Source organism: Cryptomeria japonica, chromosome 9 (genome assembly GCF_030272615.1).
Source record: "Cryptomeria japonica chromosome 9, Sugi_1.0, whole genome shotgun sequence".
NCBI lineage: Eukaryota > Viridiplantae > Streptophyta > Pinopsida > Cupressales > Cupressaceae > Cryptomeria > Cryptomeria japonica.
Window position 1 is genome coordinate 675,392,353 of NC_081413.1, and position 19,864 is coordinate 675,412,216.

Consider the following 19,864-nt stretch of genomic DNA (forward strand, 5'->3'; position numbering starts at 1 on the left):
AATTGGACTATGTTATGTACACATAAGCATAGAAAAATTAACTATTTGAATTTTAGCTCACAAATCCATATTGCAATAGTTGTAATGGGTTGCAATCACCTAGTTGAGTTTACTAGTGAATTTAAAGCTTCCTAATTGAGGACTATTGTATTTAGGTAAAAGCAAGGCATCCTATAGGGTAGTTTAGTCCTAGTGTACAAATATTTTTGCCTTTTGAACTATCTAAAGTTTCCTTGACAATTTTATGATAAATTATTAATCAATTCTTATAGTGACAAAAATAACATTTGTTAAATCAAAATATAAATATGATATGGTTCAATAAATAATGATAAAACACAATTTATGCATAACATTACAAAGATAATGCATAATGTCAAAAAAACAACATGAAATTATAAATGTGTCAAACCAAATGAAATATTAGAAATTTATATATAATCAAATGTGGGGTTTCAAGAAGTAAATAGTAATACAAGGAAGATAAGGAAGATAGAGAATGCTTTGGAACAATTGCTAAATGACATAAGATTAAAGAAAGTTAAATATGCAATTATAAATAAATTAGAAACACATATTAAACAAAAATTATGTGTGAACCTAACTTCATAGAAATAGGGTTTTTACCAGAATTTAGAAGCTCCCTATAATGAAAACACAGCCATACAACATAACACAATCACATAAATCCAAAATCCATTGTGTAGATTATGCAACCCCAAGCTAAAAGTCACGGACATTATGCAAACCTAACATAACACATGCTTTGAGGCACCTCCAACATTTAAAAAAATCATCTCTCTTTTAATGTCTCACAAAAATCCGCCTTAAGGTTGCAGAGTCTAGCTTATGCTTCCACACTTTGCATACATGTCTACCAGAGCAGTTGCAGCAACAATACGTGACAAAAGTTCTTTCTGTGGTCGATGTCCGTAACCATTTTTGGCAGAGACAGGGAGTATGCTGGCAAAAATTACAGTCTGGCTTTACACCAGGCGATTACAGTCATTGAAAGTTTATAAATCCTTTTCAACGGACACAAAAATTGCAGTCTGGCTTTACACCAGGCGATTACAGTCATTGAAAGTTTATATATCCTTTTCAACGGAAGCGTTTTCTGCATGTCCTGCAACAGCAACAAGGATGGACGTCCATACCCTGGTCCAAAGCTCCCATTTTGGCTCAGGCCAGGAGGAAAGGGTGAGGAAGACTTCAGGCCAACCTTAAATCTTATACATTAAACAATTTATTAAGCTTAGAGAATGTTAGTCGATTTTGAATGTTTAACACTTATAAATCTAGAAATCACAACTTAGTGTTTGTGATTTAAGCTGTCCGAGAGACTACTAAAGACACCACCAGGAAGTGGAGGGGAAGAACGAAGGTGAGTGGTAGGGATTTGGATGATGGGGGTGAACGAAATGTGTACCTACTGTTTCTTTGAGGAGGTGGCGGGTGCGGGGGGCAGAGGCACGGTGGTGGGGAGAGGTGAACATGGTGGGGTATCTGTCGGTTTAAATCATACACATTAAATTTTGATTTCTATACTTAAAAGTGTTAAACACTAAGAATTGACTGACATTCTCTAGACTTAATATGTTGCTTACTGTATGTGATTTAAGACTGATCACGATTTATACTCACTGATCTTGACAAAGACTTTCTTGGCACTGGTAGCTTCCTTCGCACCCGTCCATAATCACGATATATAGCATTTTTTCCTTCCATCTCACTTTCATCACCATCTGCAAGCCCTGAAATCATAAGCAAAGTGTCTCTTGAATTAGGTAGAGGAGAAAATAAAATGAATGCCTGCTGAGCTAAGTATGAGAAGCAGCATGACAAGTGTAGAGCAGCATATGATCTTCTTCTGATCCATATTTGAGAGAGTGGTGCAAACTATTCTTACAAAATGTGTATATGTAAGGGGGCGTCCATATAATCTACGAGCTTTGCACACAGCCAACAGTCAACTTATTTTTAAGTATATAGTTGATCACTTGGATTCGTTTTACAACTCATCTTCTTCTCGTTTATAGTGAAGTAACATGGAACAAATGCAGCGAAGAACTGATTGCATTGGTTGTTTAGAATCTTAAAATATAAATTATTAAGAAAATTCAGATCGTGAAATTAGAGGATGACGCAATCTTGAGTGCCGTGTATTATTATTATTGACAATAACAAAATGGTCTATAGGTCTTGGGCAGTCCACCTAGGTTTGTTTTTTAATAGTGAAGATGTTATATTTTTATATAAATATAATACATAATTTACATTAAAGTGGGTCCAATGGAATCATTTTTTGAAAGTCTAAGCTTAAATAAATAAATGTTATTAAATTTTTAAATCATTAAGCTAATATTAGAAAGAGGAGAAAGATTAGGATCAAGTGGAGGATCCATGCATTCAAACATCATGGTCATTAATAATGGGCTGGAGGGAGATTAGGATCAAGTGTAGGCCTCATGCATTCAGACGATCATGGCCATTAAAAATGGGCTCTAATCTCATGATGAGAGTGTGATGATATTTATCTTCTTCTTATTAAGTAGTGACATGAATGGGTGAAATGATAAGATCTAAATGGGAAAAGGTTCTAATGAGGAGCAACCTAGCATGACCATGCTAAATGGCAAAGGAAAACCCACTTGGTGGAGGAGTCCATCCACGTGCATTCAGAAGATCATGGTCATTAATAATGGACTCCAAGCTTATGATGAAAGTGTGGTGATATATATCTTCTTCTTACTAAGTATTACCATGTATAGGTCAAATGATAAAGTCTATATGGGGAAAGTTTCTAATGACAAGCAAACTAGCATGAGCATGCTAAGAAGCAAAGGAACACCCACATGGTAGAGGATTCCATTCACATCAAGGATGTACATAACCTTGGGAACCATGATGGCTATGTTTTGAGCTATGACTGTGAGCACATTGATGCCCACATGACACAGAAACATTCTCTTGTGGCAAAGAAAGTTCAATTGTACTCCTTTTATATAAATGTTTCAGTTAGTTTGTATATGTAATGGTGAAGTTTATATATTCATTCTATTTCTTATTTAGTTTTATTTTTATTTTAAGGGGAATGTTTTAATATATAAATATGTTGATAAATAACATAATTTTGAAGACCGAGAATTAATGGATCAAGGGAAAGACTAGTAGCACCAAGTTATCCCATGGGAGGAGGAGTTGAAGGACATGCTGAATGGATGGGGCTATATTTCTTCATGCCCTGACTATTTGGTTTTGTTGTTTCTAGTCTTAGTTGTTTTTAGTTGCTTATCTCAGAACTTCTATGTTTATGTTTATGTAAACTTCTTATAAACATTTCATTGGTTTTTGTGGGCTTCACCTTGAAGCCCTAGTCTTTTTTTTATAGCTGATTTTTTAATTTGGATGTGTAATGGGTTGGGGGCCTTCCCCACTTACCTTAATCAAAAACATATTTTTGAAAAGGTCTCTAATTCTATATTATATATCTATCATTTACACATTTTCCTATGCACTTACCACTTATCCTTCTTTCCATATTCACGTGTTGATTTCCATATATTTTTTACTCTTATGCTTACACTTATTCTCATGCACATGTTATTGATTGTGATCAAGTCCCTTTTTTCAAGACTAGTTCTAGTTGTGCATTTACTATTATGAAAGTGAACTCATCCTACACGATATAAAATTTGAATTTGACCAACTTTCCACTCTTATATTCTTACTTTAAAATGAATAAATACTAATTTTATTGTTTGCTTTTCTTACCAGCTATTGATACATTTATAATATAAATTTGACCAACAATCAATTTTCAAATTGTTTAAACTCATCGACTATCACTTTCAAGGTGTTTAACGAATGAAGTTTTGTTTAATGAGGGAACTTTTATAAATGTATAAAATCAATAAATTTTATTAAAAAATTACTTCATGAACCCAAAATGAAGATGAAACCAAGGTAAAATGAAAAGATGATTTTGTATATAGAGGATTTCAGTTATAGTTTCGTTATGAACTATATGTTAGCAATGATCATGGATTTATAGTATTCGAATTTAAATTATAATTATTTAAACTATGAGCTAAGATTTAATCTAATAGCATGCAAACAAGTATTCAATAGGAGATTTGTGAATTCAAGACAATAGTATGAGGAGTTAAATCCTTTACAATGAGATGATCTTTACCAAAATGATATTCACGTTCTTTTGAATTATATAAAATTTGATTTTAATTGGTTGAAGATGATTAAGTACTAATATTTTAATCTCATTAAAAAAGGATTTGACACTCTATTTTATTGTTTGCATAAGTTTGACTTTGGAGATCGCTAAAGTATTGTAACTCAAAAAAATATTGAGATTTGCTGATATAGATTATAAAAATCATCTTATGATTGATTGTTTTCTTGAAGATTAAATTTAAATGCTTGTTTCAATAAGTCAAAATTATTAGTCTTAAATGGAAAGCTTTTTATTGATGAATTTGAATTACTTATATTGAAATCATATATTAAAATTTGTTTATTTATTTCAATCCATATCATTTCAAATTTGGGACCTTTTATTATTTGGAATTGTGAATTTAAGATATCTATTTAATATCTAGAAATAAACATTTTAAAGGGTTGGAAACTAAACTTTTATAAACAATATTTTAACTTTTAAGTTTCTTTCTCTTTCTATTGGTTTTTTAAACATGAGTTTTGCCATGCCGATTTTATTTCTGCACTTTGACAAAGACCATTGAGTTTTGTATACCACTAAAATCTTCTAATTATGATGATATGTTTTGTACAATCTACCTAACGATTCCAATTTAGTGCTTAATATAATATTCTTAGTAGATGAATTGTTGGCCATATTTATATTTATTGATAGTTAAACTTTTTTTTAGCATATTAATTTATTTCCTTCTACATATCTATTGCTCCTATGTTTACACTTATTCTTATACACATGTTATCTATTGTGATCAAGTATCTTTTTATAAGACTAGTTCTAATTGTGTTTCTACTATTATTCTTACATATAACTAACTAGACACTAATTTATGTGATGTAATGTTGGCTTTTGATATTTGAATATGTGCAAGTGGGAAATAAGATTGACCGTGTGTGTGTGTGTGTGTGTGTGTGTGTGTGTGTGAGAGAGAGAGAGAGAGAGTACTAATACATTTACAATATAAAGTTTAGTGGGAATCAATTTACTAAATTAATTTCTTGTCCATTGTCAGTTTCAAGGAATTTGACATAGGAAGTTTTTTTTAATGAGAGAAATTTTACAAATATACAAAATCAGTAGATTTTATTACAAACTTGCATTATGAACCCAAAATGAAGATGAAAACTAGGTAAAATGAAAAAAAGATTTTGTACGCAAGGTGTTCCTTATGAACCATATGTTTAGCAATGATCATGGATTTTTTGACTTAAAATTTAAATCACGATTATTTAAACTATGAGCTCATATTCAATTTAATAGAATGCAAACAAGAATTAATAAGCAACTTTGTGAATTCAAAACAATAATACAACAAGTTAAAAAAATTGCAATGAGTTAAAAATGATATTTATGTTCTTCTGAATTACATAAAATTCATTTTTAATTCATGATAATTAGTTTAAGATGATTAAAAATGAATATTTTAAGCTCATCGAAAAATATTATGATGCTCTATTTTATTGTTCTTTCTAAATTTCATAGAGATGATAAGGAACATCAAGTATGATCAATTGGGATTGCTAATCATATAACTAGTATATTATAAGTGTGGTTGCCATTGCACCAAAATACCGACCTATTAATGCTCGATACAACCACTAGACTTATAGAATCCATATGAGGTGGTTAAGCCATGTCACAAACCCGAGCATTGCACTACACGACACAAGGAGACCAAGGGTGCACACCTTGCAACAACCCCCCCCCCTCAACACAAGCAAAGGGGTTTGAACCTATGACCCATGATTTATACCACTTGTTATAAGTACGGTTGTCGTTGCACCAAAATATCGACCTGTTAATGCTCAATACAACCACTATACTTATAGAATACACAGGAGGTAGTTAAGCCATGTCACAAACCCCAGTGATGCCCTACACAACACAAGGAAACCAAGGGCGCACACCTTGCAACATAGTATTGATGAAAATAGGGTAGACAACTGAGAGGGGGGGTGAATCAGTTGTCACCAAAACTTGCAACAACTTACTTTAAACTCAGACCTGATTATTAGCAATGAAAGCATGAATCATTAACACAACATGAACACACATAACACCAATATTTTTGACATGGAAAATCGGGTCAAGGGAAAAACCACAATGGGAACCTTCCCACAATATGATGATACTCTTTTAGAAGTATATGAAATATTATAATGGGGAATGCACAATTCAGGCACACTGCCTAGAGCTCACTACTCAAAACACATTACAAGGAGGGCTACAACCTTGGGGAAGGCTCGTTGCATTACAAATACATTTGGATCACATCTAGAAAATCATGACCTGAGAAATAGAATCTTCAATGCCTGGTTATAGTTCTGGTTAAGCACATAGCAACTTTCACATACTTCTCCACTCTTCTCTACTCTCTAAACTATCAATACATTATTCGCACACTCTACATGATACCTCTCACAATATTATTACATTCATTTATACATGACATCAACCGATTGATCTCCACAAGGTTGGCTCACCACACATAAAATAATTACAATGATATAGTTGTTGATCAAATATAAAATATCACATGCAAACCAAAAAAACGTTGGCTAAGACATAGTATGGACCTAAATCACCACCTCGAACATGAAACACCTCTAAGAAATATGCCTCGAACATCCACAACATGATACAATCACTATGTCGGCCAAGAACATGAAGAACACCATTGGACCAAAGAAAATCATTAATAACGTACACAACAATCAATGCAGACCACCAAAATGAATGACAGACAATCTAGAAACATCCACAAGCAACGTGAATTACCACAACAACATTGGTACCAACTCGAATTACTAGAATCATCATCATCGGTATACAGAACCTCAAGAACACTAACTGAACTAACTATCAAACTGAAAGATTCACTTGCGGACCTCCAAATCATGAACCACTTGAATTCGGGACACATCAATGTCCCAAACATATCCCCCACCTCTGCAAATCAAGATATTACAATGCAAAGCAATGCAAATCAAAATACTAACATACTGGCATCACTAAACAACTGAGAAACTGGCCACAACACAAATAATCATAACTTACTCAAATCATCATACAAACCTCTAACACTTGCATTAAATCAACTAGATATAATACTCTACAAACCCTTTAATCTACAACCACTGATCATCAACATACAGAAAAAACCAACTAACTAAACATCACAGCATCACTGCACCAGACAAATAAAATATGTTGATAAATCAATGACAACACATCTCTTTGTAGCGTCATAAAATTGCAACCCTTTTAATTTTGACCGTATTTTAGGCCCTCACCTTTGCGACTGCATCTCCCTACTCAATTGGGACCCTTCATTGCATCATCATTCCAAATATCCTCATGTTTTAGCCTTAGTATCACCTCAGGACCTTGTCCAGGCCCGAAAATAGGGCAGGCGCCCCTATCCCCCTTGGATAGGGGTGTGGCGCCCCTGTCCTCCCTCTTAGGGTGGCCCTAAGATGGGTCCATCTGACCCTTGGACCTAATTTTCTTTTTGGGGACTTAAATTCTCCTATGTCGGCCTTCATTGAGATGAAAATTAATTCTCCTAGGCTAGTATAAAAGGGGATTTAGTCCTTGCATAAGGCGGGAAGCGAAATTCAAGAGGAGGACTTCATTATCATCAGCAAGCGTTCAAGTCTTCAAGTCTTCAAACATCTCCTTCTCCATGTGTCTTCTTCATTCATCCATTGGAGCAACATTACAATATTCATTTGTAAGCATGTACATGTGTGTTAGGGTTTTGTCATGTTACATGCCATTTTACGCAACACTTGTGATTACATTCAAGAAGCAAAGAAACCATCATCAAAAAATTGCAAATCTACAAGGTATACATTTCCATCATTTACATTTAAGCATTTGCAATTACTTTCTTTCAAGGTTGATTCCTCAACTGGGGTTTGACTAAGGAAAACTCCTATCCACAACCCTTCTTCCCTTATTTTATGTGTGTAGGTTGTAGGTGCGCAACTGTAATTGCAAGTTTGGGCTTCATTTTCATAAATAGAAAAACCCTTTTTCGACGCGAGGATTTTTCGAAGGACCAGGTGCAACTTCAACTCGGTCCTGATGAATTTTCTCCAAATTTGTAGGACAGATTCGTATCAGTCTAAATATCTTAGATCCAAAGTTACACCGCAATCCTGAATCGGTAGCTCCTTATTTCATCCATTTTATCTTCATATTCTGCATAGTCAACATATTTCTTTACAAAAGAGGGAAAATTGAATTCCAATTCTTGTAATCCACTTGGTATTCACATCCTTATTCCCCTTGGATTTGGATCTAGTGCATTCAAGCCCCTCTTTTGAATGTAAAGTATCTCCCAAGTAAAAATCATCCTAGTGGTTTCCTTTCTCTCTCCTAGGTGGGGAACAACTAGGATCCAATTTTCCACTTTACACTCTCAATCATCCTCAAATATCTCATAAGCATATATTTGTAGCACTCATCCAACAATATCCTCATACATCCAACAATCTCCACCTTTGGCATTGATGGCAACATATGATGTGAAAAACAATCAATGACAAAGAAAGATTTATCTCCCTTTGACATTAATAACTCTCTAATTCTCTCCCCCAAATTACTTCAGGGTTTTTCACATGATTCTCTCCCCCTTTGACATCAATGGAAAAGTACATATTTTTGCACCACAAAACTCACAAATTTAAACATTTGACTACTCCCCCTGAGTAGTAGCCACCTCATCAATCTAGATCACAAGATATGATTGTGAAATGCACTAGACTAAGGAAAACCAAAGTACCTTAGTTCTAATCAGGAGAGGCAATTACCCCTAACTTCTCTGTGAGATACGAGTAAGTGCACAAAGATGGTGTGTAGAAAAGTGGACACACACCTAAAAACACTTGGAAAAAATAGCACCGTGATTGTGGTACAAAAAATTCAAATCACCCCATACGTGCTAAGGTTTGTTGTCAAGGAGCCTTAAGGGACAAAATAACATACGGGGTCCCTTTATAAAAAAGACCGTGTACGCGCTGCTTTAGGACTTAGCACCCCGTACGCAGTTTTAAGTCCTAAACAAGCACATATGCGGTACTTATTAATCAAAAAAAAATTGACCGACTGTGTTTTACTTTTCACGCGGTTGTGAGTTGAAAATTGGAGTTTTTTCTTGCTAAACCACACACAAGCTCGCTCGTTTGTCACCCAAATGCCATGGATTAGGGTTGGTTTTGCTTGATTTTTGTTTTTCTTTCGCATTTGTTCAATTTCTTTTATGTTTTGAATTTAAATTTATTTATTTTTATTAGGTTTTTTAATTTTTTGTTACACAAACCAGATTCTGAAAAATCCACAACAAGATGCACCTCCTCAAAACCCCGAACAAAATCCCACAAAATACACCTCCAGCTCCTCCTTTTCACCATAAACCTAATACACAAGAGCAATTGCTTAATCAGTTAGGGCAAAACATAGGTATTCAATAAATAGGTTGATTAATAAATTGAAAACATTTGAGCTTGGCATCATAAATCTCTTGCCACTAGCCTAGAAACATTAGCTAGTGGTGCCACTGCAGTTTCCACTCAAATTACAAAATGGGGAAACTATAGGGATAGGTGTCGTTAATGTAATGCTAGTGGGTTACCATATGAGGGAGTGAAAAACAAAAACATTAGTAAACACAAAATATGTGCCCTTTTTGTTGATCCTAGAACTGGTCAGTTGTTACCTCTTAATGCAAAGAGGTTTCCCATACATTGATGTACCAATAAGAAGATGAAGAATTTTTTTTGGTAGAGGTGGTGGATGGTCTTTGACGAGCCACCTTGTAATAATTTTGAGGTGCCATTGTATTTTTTGAGGAAAGTATACTATGAGTTTGTCCTCAATGTGTTGCCTAATTATTTTGACATGAGAGATTTCTATGGTAGAGGTGGTGGCTCTGCCCAAGATAGACCTGGAGCCTGTAGGCGAGTAGCCTAGGAGAGTCATCGTCCACTAGCACCCAAACCCAAGGTGCATTTGACTATCCCAGTAGACCTAAAAGAGTCGATGGAGCTACAGACTCTTCAAACAACCACAACATCGACTGATGTGATCATCCAACATGGGACATAGTTAGCACACCCTCTTGTACCGGATGATGAGCCATTAGTTGCTACAGGTGGCACTAGTGAGCCCATTCAACATGTGTGTGCCACTTTCTATTGGGCTTTTATGCAAAATTTGGCATTTAAATATGTGGGATTTAGCTCATCGCCATTTTAATATATAAAATTTGGCATCTAAATATGTACAAATCAGCTCATGGTCATTTAAATATACAAAATTATGCCCCTAAACATGTACAAATCAGCTCATGGCCATTTAAATATACAAAATTATGCCCCTGAACATGTACAGATTAGCTCATGGGCATTTATATATATAAAATGAATATAGAACAATTCACCGACGATACATACAAAATTCTCAAAACCATTCTACTCTGAACCGTAGAATCAATCAAGTGAGCCTTCAAGATCAGCTCTAACCTGTATTGTGTCAAGTATTGCCTCATGGTCAGATTCACTAACTTTCCATAAAATCTTGTTATGAGGTTTACCACAATACTTCATTAAATGAATATTTGTTGCAACAACAAGGTTAAAGAAATGAATAATATGTTTGTGTGTTTCAAAGTCCTCAAACAACCAAACATCAATATTCTTGATAGGGTATCTCCTAAGCCATGTTCCTGTCATGACAACAGACCCTATTGGGTACTCAATACCCTCTCCGTAAACAATTGTGGTTGTCAATTTTCTTTTAGGCTCAACATAGTGACACAAAAAGTAATTTGTTCCTTCTTCATTGTTCTCTTCTGCAACAATTGCATACACATGACCTGCATTTTATAAAGTGATAATTAATACCAAAAATAAAGTGTGATGTACAACAAAATGAACCAAAAAGAATACTTGCAAAAAAAATTAACTCAAAAAATCACCTGAATCCACTAGGACGGATACATGGTCAAAATCCATTGATGTCTCTATCTGGCTCAATTGTAGTGCTTTGGGAATTTGATATGTATCAATGGGAACCAACGGTCTACAAGACCATTTGTCAACCCACTCTTGTGATTCACATTCTTCCCACAAAAAATACATGCATGAAGAGAAAAAACATAGCATAAATTACATGTATAAATTACTAGTGAACTTGTATTTGAACTCATAAATGAGTGCATGTCACTCGATCTTGCAACTATACAACAATCTAGATATTTTTTAATGTTAGATTCAGTGACCAACCAAAATATCTACGAACCATTTACGTACCTGGATTACCTAGACCCGTCGTAGAGTTACACCATCGCACAATTGTTTCTGCATCTATCAACTCAGCACCACCTTCATACTTCAATTCTTCTCTAGCTAGGGCTCTTTTTACATATGCTCCTGCACCATCGTGCTCTCCATTACCATGTCCAGCCTCAATGAAATTCCAAAAATGTTGTACAACACTTTTCATATGCATCCTTGTCAACCAATAAAACATCCTTGCATTCTTGAATTGTGTGGTGCAATTATCTTACCATATTAAGTGTTGGTTGTATTGTATGTTTCTTTCCTTTAAATTATCATATAAATCTTTAAAGGATCCTTGTAAAGACTCTGATGAATGAGTACGATCATCACTTATGTAGAAGTGATACTCTCTTACAACCTTTCTATCCTCCTTTGTGCTATCATCTGCATGCATGAATGTTATGTGTACAAAAATAGAAACTTGTGTAGAATGATAATACATAGATTGCACTTCATTTTGAGGTTGTAGTTTATAATTTTCAGCAAAATCAATGATAGAGACAATGGTGCCAAGAGGAAATGTGTCCTTACATAAATTTAATTGCTCATCTAACCATCAAGCTTTACGTGTATGGATTATGTACTCATAAACTAGTTTCTCTTGAAACATTTTCATAAATTCAGATACACATATATCATTTTTCACTAACTCACATCTCTTCATATCTTTTCCATCTTTAACTCCATATGTGATTGTCTTGTATTTTCCAAAAGAAACTAGTTTCATATCAATTTCATGTGTGCTCTCTAAATGTACACATCTTGGTAAACATTTCAAACCACCACATATAGCACAAGAACCTTCCAAACAAGGCATGTTATAATAAATGCAACCATCATGTCTATTACATAGCACACTTGAAATAAATTCTCCTGCCAACTTAGGAGGTGCTTGTATATTGCATTCCTGCAAAACATCTTTAGTGTGCAAAGTAGAACAAATATGATGAAAAATATCACATTGCATGGAAAATTCAATATCCATCCTACAACAACATGTGGTGCGTACATGATTAATCTTGATATAAAAAGGTTTTGCCATTTCAAAAAATCTTTGACAAATTGTTATTTGAGGAAAATTTTCCAGGAATCTTTCATAAAATTTTGTTCGAGTCATATCCAAATAGTGTTTGTCATGTGGCTCACAATTTATAGACTCGATTTTCCTTCTAACTACATCTCTTTGGTTGGGCGAAACTCTTGTGTTGTCATGCCAAAAAATTTCAATTAATGTTCTTAGTGCATCAACAACAACCTTGTCTTTGCGTGGTAGTCTACCTGAGAATGCCCAAAGAGAATTATTGTTAGGTTCTTCTATTTTTTCCTACCTCTATAATGCTTTACTTAATTTGTTCTACTAACGTTTAATGACTTACTTGTTTTGATTATCAAACGATCTTTTTTTATTTTCTTGCTCATTATGGTTGATGTAATGGCACGTCGAGTAACATTAGAATCTTTAGTACGTGATTTTGAACCAATACCTTGATATGCATCAAATATATTTCTCACAATAGTTATTTTGTTATTACTTTCGAATGATCTTAGGCCTAAAATTTTCATTGTCTCTCTAAAATTCAAATTTTTAATCATTTGAACTATTGATTGGCATCTTGCGGTTTGATTTAAGTTTACAAAATAGTTTTGTCATATTCTTTTAACCATTCTCCTACAAGTTTTTTCATTCATTTTATTGGGCATTGGCTTCAATATATTCTCATCAATGTCAATTAGATACTTTGGTTTCCTATGAATGATTCTAAGAGGTGTTAACATTGGTGCATTGCGTGCATTGGGTACATTCAATTCATCAAATAGAGCAAGTGCATGTTCATCATTTAACTGATTATTCAATGTGGTGTCTTCTTCAATTGCATTAAGTTCATACGGTAAATCAAATGTCTCTTCTTCGATTTCATTAGGTGCATTATGTTCGTTTGGTAAATCAAATTGAGATGTTGAGGATGACATACCTTCTTGTCCCATTGTTCTTATGTCACGTAATTTCTTCATACATTTCCTTTGTCTTTCCTTTTCAGCCTCTCATTGTTCCATTATTCCTCACTTGTTCTTTCCCATGGTTGATATCGGTTGTCCTAAATACAATCATATTACATATATATGTAAACAAAAGTTCATAAACAATCAAATAACCATAAATTTGAGAATTGTCATTGTTTTTTAAATCAAAACTATTAAACAATCATAATAACATTGACAAAACTAATAAGAACAATAATTCAATCAATTGAAATCATGCAAAAACAAAAAAATTCACCTACTTCAATGTACAAAATAGTCATTGAAGTGCAGATGCAGTTGCAGTGGGGCCTTCAACGACCTCAAAAACTTTTTTTGAGGTTGTTGAGGTGGTTGGGCAACTAAAAGTATATGTCCCAGTACTGCGTACGCGATCTTTTTAGTAACCCCGTACGTTTTGTTAGGGCAAAAAATGTTTGTAGACCAACATTAATATTTCCAATACCCCGTACAGTCTTTAAACATATAAAGAGCCCATACGCATTGTTATTCCTTAAAAATGTTTAGCAGAACAGTGAACTAATAGTCCCAATACCCCTTACATGCTTTTTGTAGTAAAGAAAATGTGAAGGAAAAGGTAGGGAGGGAGAGGGAGGGAGAGGGGTATGGAGAGGGGGGGAGGGGGAGGGAGTTGGAGAGAGAGAGAGAGAGAGAGAGAGAGAGAGAGAGAGAGAGAGAGGAGAGAAGAGAGAGAGGAGTGGGGGAGAGAGGGGGGGGGGGGGCGGGGGAGAGAGGCATGCTTTTTGTAGTAAAGAAAATGTGAAGGAAAAGGTAGGGAGGGAGAGGGAGAGAGAGAGAGAGAGAGAGAGAGAGAGATGAGAGAGAGAGAGAGAGGAGAGAGGAGAGAGAGAGAGAGAGAGAGAGAGAGAGAGAGAGAGAGAGAGAGTGGAAAGGGGAGAGAGGGAGAGGGTGGAAAAGGGAGGGAGGGAGAGAGAGAGGTAATGGAAGGGAGAGAGAGAGAGGATGCAAAAGGGAGAGAGGGAGAGAAAGGGAGAGGGGAAGAGAGGGAAAGAGGGAGAGGGATGGAGAGAGAGAGGGGGGAGAGAGAGGGAGATAGAAAGAGGGATAGGGAGGGAGGGAGGGAGAGAGAGGGGGAGAGAGAGGGAGAGAGAGAGAGGGGGTGGAAAGGGGAGGGAAGGAGAGGGGGAGAGAGAGAGGGTGGAAAAAGGAGAGAGAGAGAGAGAGAGAGAGAGAGAGGAGAGAGAGAGAGAGAGAGAGAGAGAGAGAGAGAGAGAGAGAGAGAGAGAATTGCAAGGGAACAAATTGGAAAGAAAAAATGTGCATTACCAAAGATTGCCCAAATCCAAACAACAAGAGGACTATGGTTGAGGGATGTACATTGATTCAAATGCTAAGAATATTAAGGAAAGCATAGCCTCTGCTAGTCAAATTGTGAACTTTGGGATTATTAGGTCCATTGTTCATCCAAATGGTGACCACTACATGGCAGACCTAATTGCAATACAACAATATAAAGTAAGGGAGATAAATGGGCAGGGGGAGAGAGAGAGCGAGGGGGAGAGAGAGAGAGAGAGAGAGAGAGAGAGAGAGGACAATATAAAGTAAGGGCGATAAAGGGGGTAGGGAGAGAGAAAGAGTGGGGAGGGAGAGAAGAAGAGAGAGAGGGATGGGGTATGGAGGAAGGGAGAGAGGGGGAGAATGTTGGTTTGTTATTCTTTTAAGCAGTATTGATACTATTTTTTATATTGTAATAATGGTTCATCTTGCCACCTTAGGGAACCGTATGACCCGTTAGGACTTAGTATGCTCCTAAAGGGTCATGTGGTGTTATGTGGGGTCATACAGTGTCCTATGACCCCTTAGGATACCATATGACCCCTTAGGTGTCGTTATGGGTCATGTAATATGTCCTTAGGGGTCAAGACACCATATGACCCCTTAATACACCATATAGTGTCGTTATGGGTTGTATGGTGTTCTAAGGGGTCATATGGTGTCCTATGACCCCATAGGACACCATATGACCCCTTAGGTATCAAATTTTGTAAGCATTATTGGCACTGCTTTTTATATTATAATAATGGTTCATCTTGCCACCTCGGGACACTGTATGACCCCTTAGGACATCATATGCTCCTAAAGGGTCATGTTGTATTATGTGGGGTCCAGAGAGAGAGAGAGAAGGGAGGGAGGGAGGTGGATGGGGGAGGGGAAGACATGTCACATGATGTTATTAGGGGTCACGTGGGGTCCTAATTGAGCCACACATGTGTTACAACACCATATGACCCTTTAAGACACCATTTGACCCTTTGAGATATCATACATGGTCCGAAGAGGTCATTAGGTGTTATGTGGGGTCTTGAGAGAGTGAGAGAGAGAGAGAGAGAGGAATACAATACAGTACAATAAGATATCAAAAGACAAAATATATCAATATACATACATACACATACATATAATACACATAAAATATCAAAAGGCAATACACATACATACACAAATATGTGTGTATATATACATAATATATTATATATTAATATATAATATATAATATATTATATATATTATATACATATATAATATATTATATATATACACATTATATACATATATACATGAAATATCATATTCTACATATTATACATGTATACATATATGTATGCACACACCCACATTTTAAACACAAGCAGAAGCGTATATGTGATGTTTTAGTTTTAACATCGCGTACGCATTGTTTATTGTAAAGAAACCCCATACGCGGTTTTATTTTAAAAATACCCCGTACACGATGTTTATAGTACAGGTAGCCCATACGCTCTTTTGACTTTTTAGGCTTGTGAATAGGCCTGGATGACAAAGTTGCGAGTTGGAAGTTTGATTTCTCTCCATTTCCCTCCTTTTTGATGTATTTTGTTTTATCACTTTGGTTTCTCGACTTTGTCATCATTGGGTTTACACCTCATCAAGTGGGTGTTTCTAAAATTGCCACCATATTTTCACCCATCTTCTGAGCTTTCTAACCATGTAATTTTTTTAAAATTTGAACAATAATAACATATTATTATTGAATCTCTTTTACCAGTGTCTCAGAGACATACATGTACCATTTTTTTAATAAATTTTAATATACTTATCTAAATTTTAAAAACTTTATATATTATTGTAGTGCACTTGATTCTTTACAACAACAAAAAATTTAAAAAGTATTTTCAATTGTTTTGGTGCAAGTTATGCTTCACGCACAAACAGGTACTTGATTTTTAGGATGTGATCGATTGGAAAAATTATTATAAAAAAAACTCAACAAAAAATTACAAAAAAATACACAACTTCTAGTTCTCACTCTTAACTATCTTTCTGCCAAATGATTTATCAAAAAACTAAATCTAACTATGACTTTTTTGATGCGCACGTCAGACACTATGTTATGTTTTTTAGAAAAAATCAAGGTCTGTTTTTTGTGTGTGAAGGATTTGACCCCCTTAATCTTATCCAATTTTGAAAAAAATTGGTAGTTTGGAAACTAGATTAAGAGTAATAAAATATTTGTTCTTTAAGTATCTTCATATCTTGAGTGGATGGCTCTCAACTTTCTCCTCCAAGTTCAATTTTACCGGATTTCAAAACAAAACAAAAAATGTGTCCACTTATACCCCCATTTTTGCAAACCATCTTGGTGCACTTACCCATACTCAAAAGTATTCTTAGGCAAAGGCTTTGTGAAGATATCTGCAATTCTTCTCCTAGTTTGAACACGTTTCTTCTATCTCCTATGATCTGATTTTTTGAATGATTAAACCTTACATACCTGGGAGTCTTAGGATTTTCTTGATTTTCATACTCTTGATCTCTTTCTTTAGCACTTGCACTAGTTCCTTCACCTTGAGGTACTGGATTCACTAGAGCGGTCTAATTCTGATTTTGGATCTGAGTTTGCTTCTCATTGCTTGAATTGTCATTCTGGTCATCTAAATCATATATGCAAGATCTATATTGATACTCATTGCCTTTATCAACATTTACATTTACACTCTCAACTATATTTCTCAATCTCTTATTATAACATCGGTAGGCTTTACTCTAAATTAGAATAACTAAGAAATATTTCTTCATCACATCTACCATCAAAATTCCCTAATTTTAATCCATTTTGATAGAGAATTTACTTCCAAAAATTCTGAAATATCTAACAGTAGGAATATGACCAAACCATAATTCATAAGGAGTCTTACCGGTATCACCTTTAATATGCACCCGATGAAGAGTGTAAATAGCAGTACTCACAGCTTCTCTCCAATAAATATGTGGAGCATTTCCTTCAATCATCATGTCCTCAAGTAGCTTCTTGAATTGTTTTGTTCTTCCTTTCTACAACTCCATTTTGTTGAGGGGTTCTCAGAGCAGACGAATGTCTCTTTATCCCATTCTCTTCACAGTATGTATTGAACTCGCTAGAAATGGATTCACCGCCTTTGTCAGATCTCAGACACTTTAGCTTCAAACCTGTCTTAATCTCAACCATAGCCTTGAAAATTTTGAATTTCTTTAAAGCCTCAGACTTATCGCTTAAGAAAGTGACCCACATCATCCTATAATAATCATCAATAAGCAACATGAAATATCTATCACCTTGCAAGCTTCTCACTCTAGATGGACCATATAAATCAGTATGCACAAGATCCAACAATCCATTAGTAAATGGATTTTTACTCTTGAAATAAACTCTAGCTTGCTTCCCTAATTGACATTCTTTGCACATAGGGTTAGTAGGTTTCATCAACTTAGGAAGATCTCTCACCACTTGAGTAGAAATTATCTTAACCATGCTATCTAAATTCACATGACATGTCCTTACTATGTCATCACCAACTTTCATCAATCTAAGCAATCAAACATCTTTTACCAGCACTATTCAAATGAAAGATGTTACCTTTTTTCTTTGCACCTCATGCAATCTCAATACTGAAACTACCCAAGATTTTACACTTGTCATTCTTGAATTGCAGATCATATCGCTCATCAACCATCTATCCAACACTCGAAAGATTATTCTTTAGACCTTCTACATACAAGACATCATCAGTATTGTGCTTACCATCAAGAGAAATGGAATCTCTACCCTGGATTAGACTAGCTTTGTCATCACCAAACCTTACAACACCACCATCATACTTTTCCAAGCTCATAAATTTATTCTAATCACTTGCCATATGATGAGATCATCCTTGGTCAATCACCCATTCATCTTTCTCTTCAACTTGTGTGGCCAAAGCTCTTTCCACATTCATGCAGCTAGTAGGATCAGTAGGTTTTGGATCATCTTCCTTGATAGCAATAAACACCCATTAATTATCACTTGAATTCCCTTTATCTGACTCATGATTTGTCACACCTTCATCAGCAGAATAATAACACTTCTTCTAATATTTAGGCTTATAGGGTTTCCTAGGAACTTTTTATGGACACCTTGAAGCAAAATGTCCTATCTTATTACATGAAAAACATTTAAGAGGCAACTTTCCTTCATACTTATCGGCTCCTTTGGGTATCACCTGGCAATAAGCGCTTCAAGCTCGTTAAACTCTTTCTATTCTTCCTCAATTTCCTTCATCTCTTTCTCATATCTAGAAATCATCCTTGAAGAATTTTCACCCGGATCATATCTTTGCTTGTCCTTTCCAGAAATAGAGGCTTTGAGTGCAGATTCTACCTTAGGAAGAGAATCACCAAACTCACTTAACTCAAAGGTTGATCTCTGGATACATTAGTCATGGTCCGGATTTCCTCAATAGTAGCAACTTTGTGTTTATATGATGCAAGTAAGGAGCTAAGAACTTTAGCAGCAATCTCTTATTCTTCCAATATTCTACCAATACATTTGATATTACACACAAGTTTATTTACCTTCTGTATAAAAGAAGTGATGTTCTCAACTTCGCTCATCTTCAATCTCTCATACTTTCCCTTAAGACTCTGCAACTTGGCAGTCTTCACATAACTATCACCTTCATACAAAGTTTCCAACTTCTTCCAGATCTCATCAGCTGTCTGCAAATCCATCACATTTGTCATCTAAGAATCAGTCAGAGCACTCAACAATGCTTCCTTAGCCCTAATATTGTGTTCAACTTCCTTTCTCATAAGCATTTGTAGGACCATTTGCAGGAACAATATATTTGTCTTTAGTAATTTTCCAGTAATCTTCACCAATGCATCTCAAGTGACACTCCATCTGGTTCTTCCAAAGAGAGTAATTAATTAGTTCCATCAAATCTCGGACTAT

At 35.2% G+C, this 19,864-nt stretch overlaps 1 protein-coding gene across 1 annotated transcript; it reads right to left on the reverse strand.

Annotated features, from left to right (window-relative positions):
• Nucleotides 1–10,682: 10,682 nt before the first annotated feature.
• LOC131858197 (uncharacterized) lies at nucleotides 10,683–11,366 on the reverse strand. The gene is made up of 2 exons (XM_059211319.1): nucleotides 11,214–11,366; nucleotides 10,683–11,111 (listed from the first exon to the last, which is right to left on the reverse strand). Exons 1-2 carry the CDS (start codon nucleotides 11,248–11,250, stop codon nucleotides 10,726–10,728), a joined length of 423 nt encoding a protein of 140 aa, XP_059067302.1. The 5' UTR covers nucleotides 11,251–11,366; the 3' UTR covers nucleotides 10,683–10,725.
• Nucleotides 11,367–19,864: the final 8,498 nt, after the last annotated feature.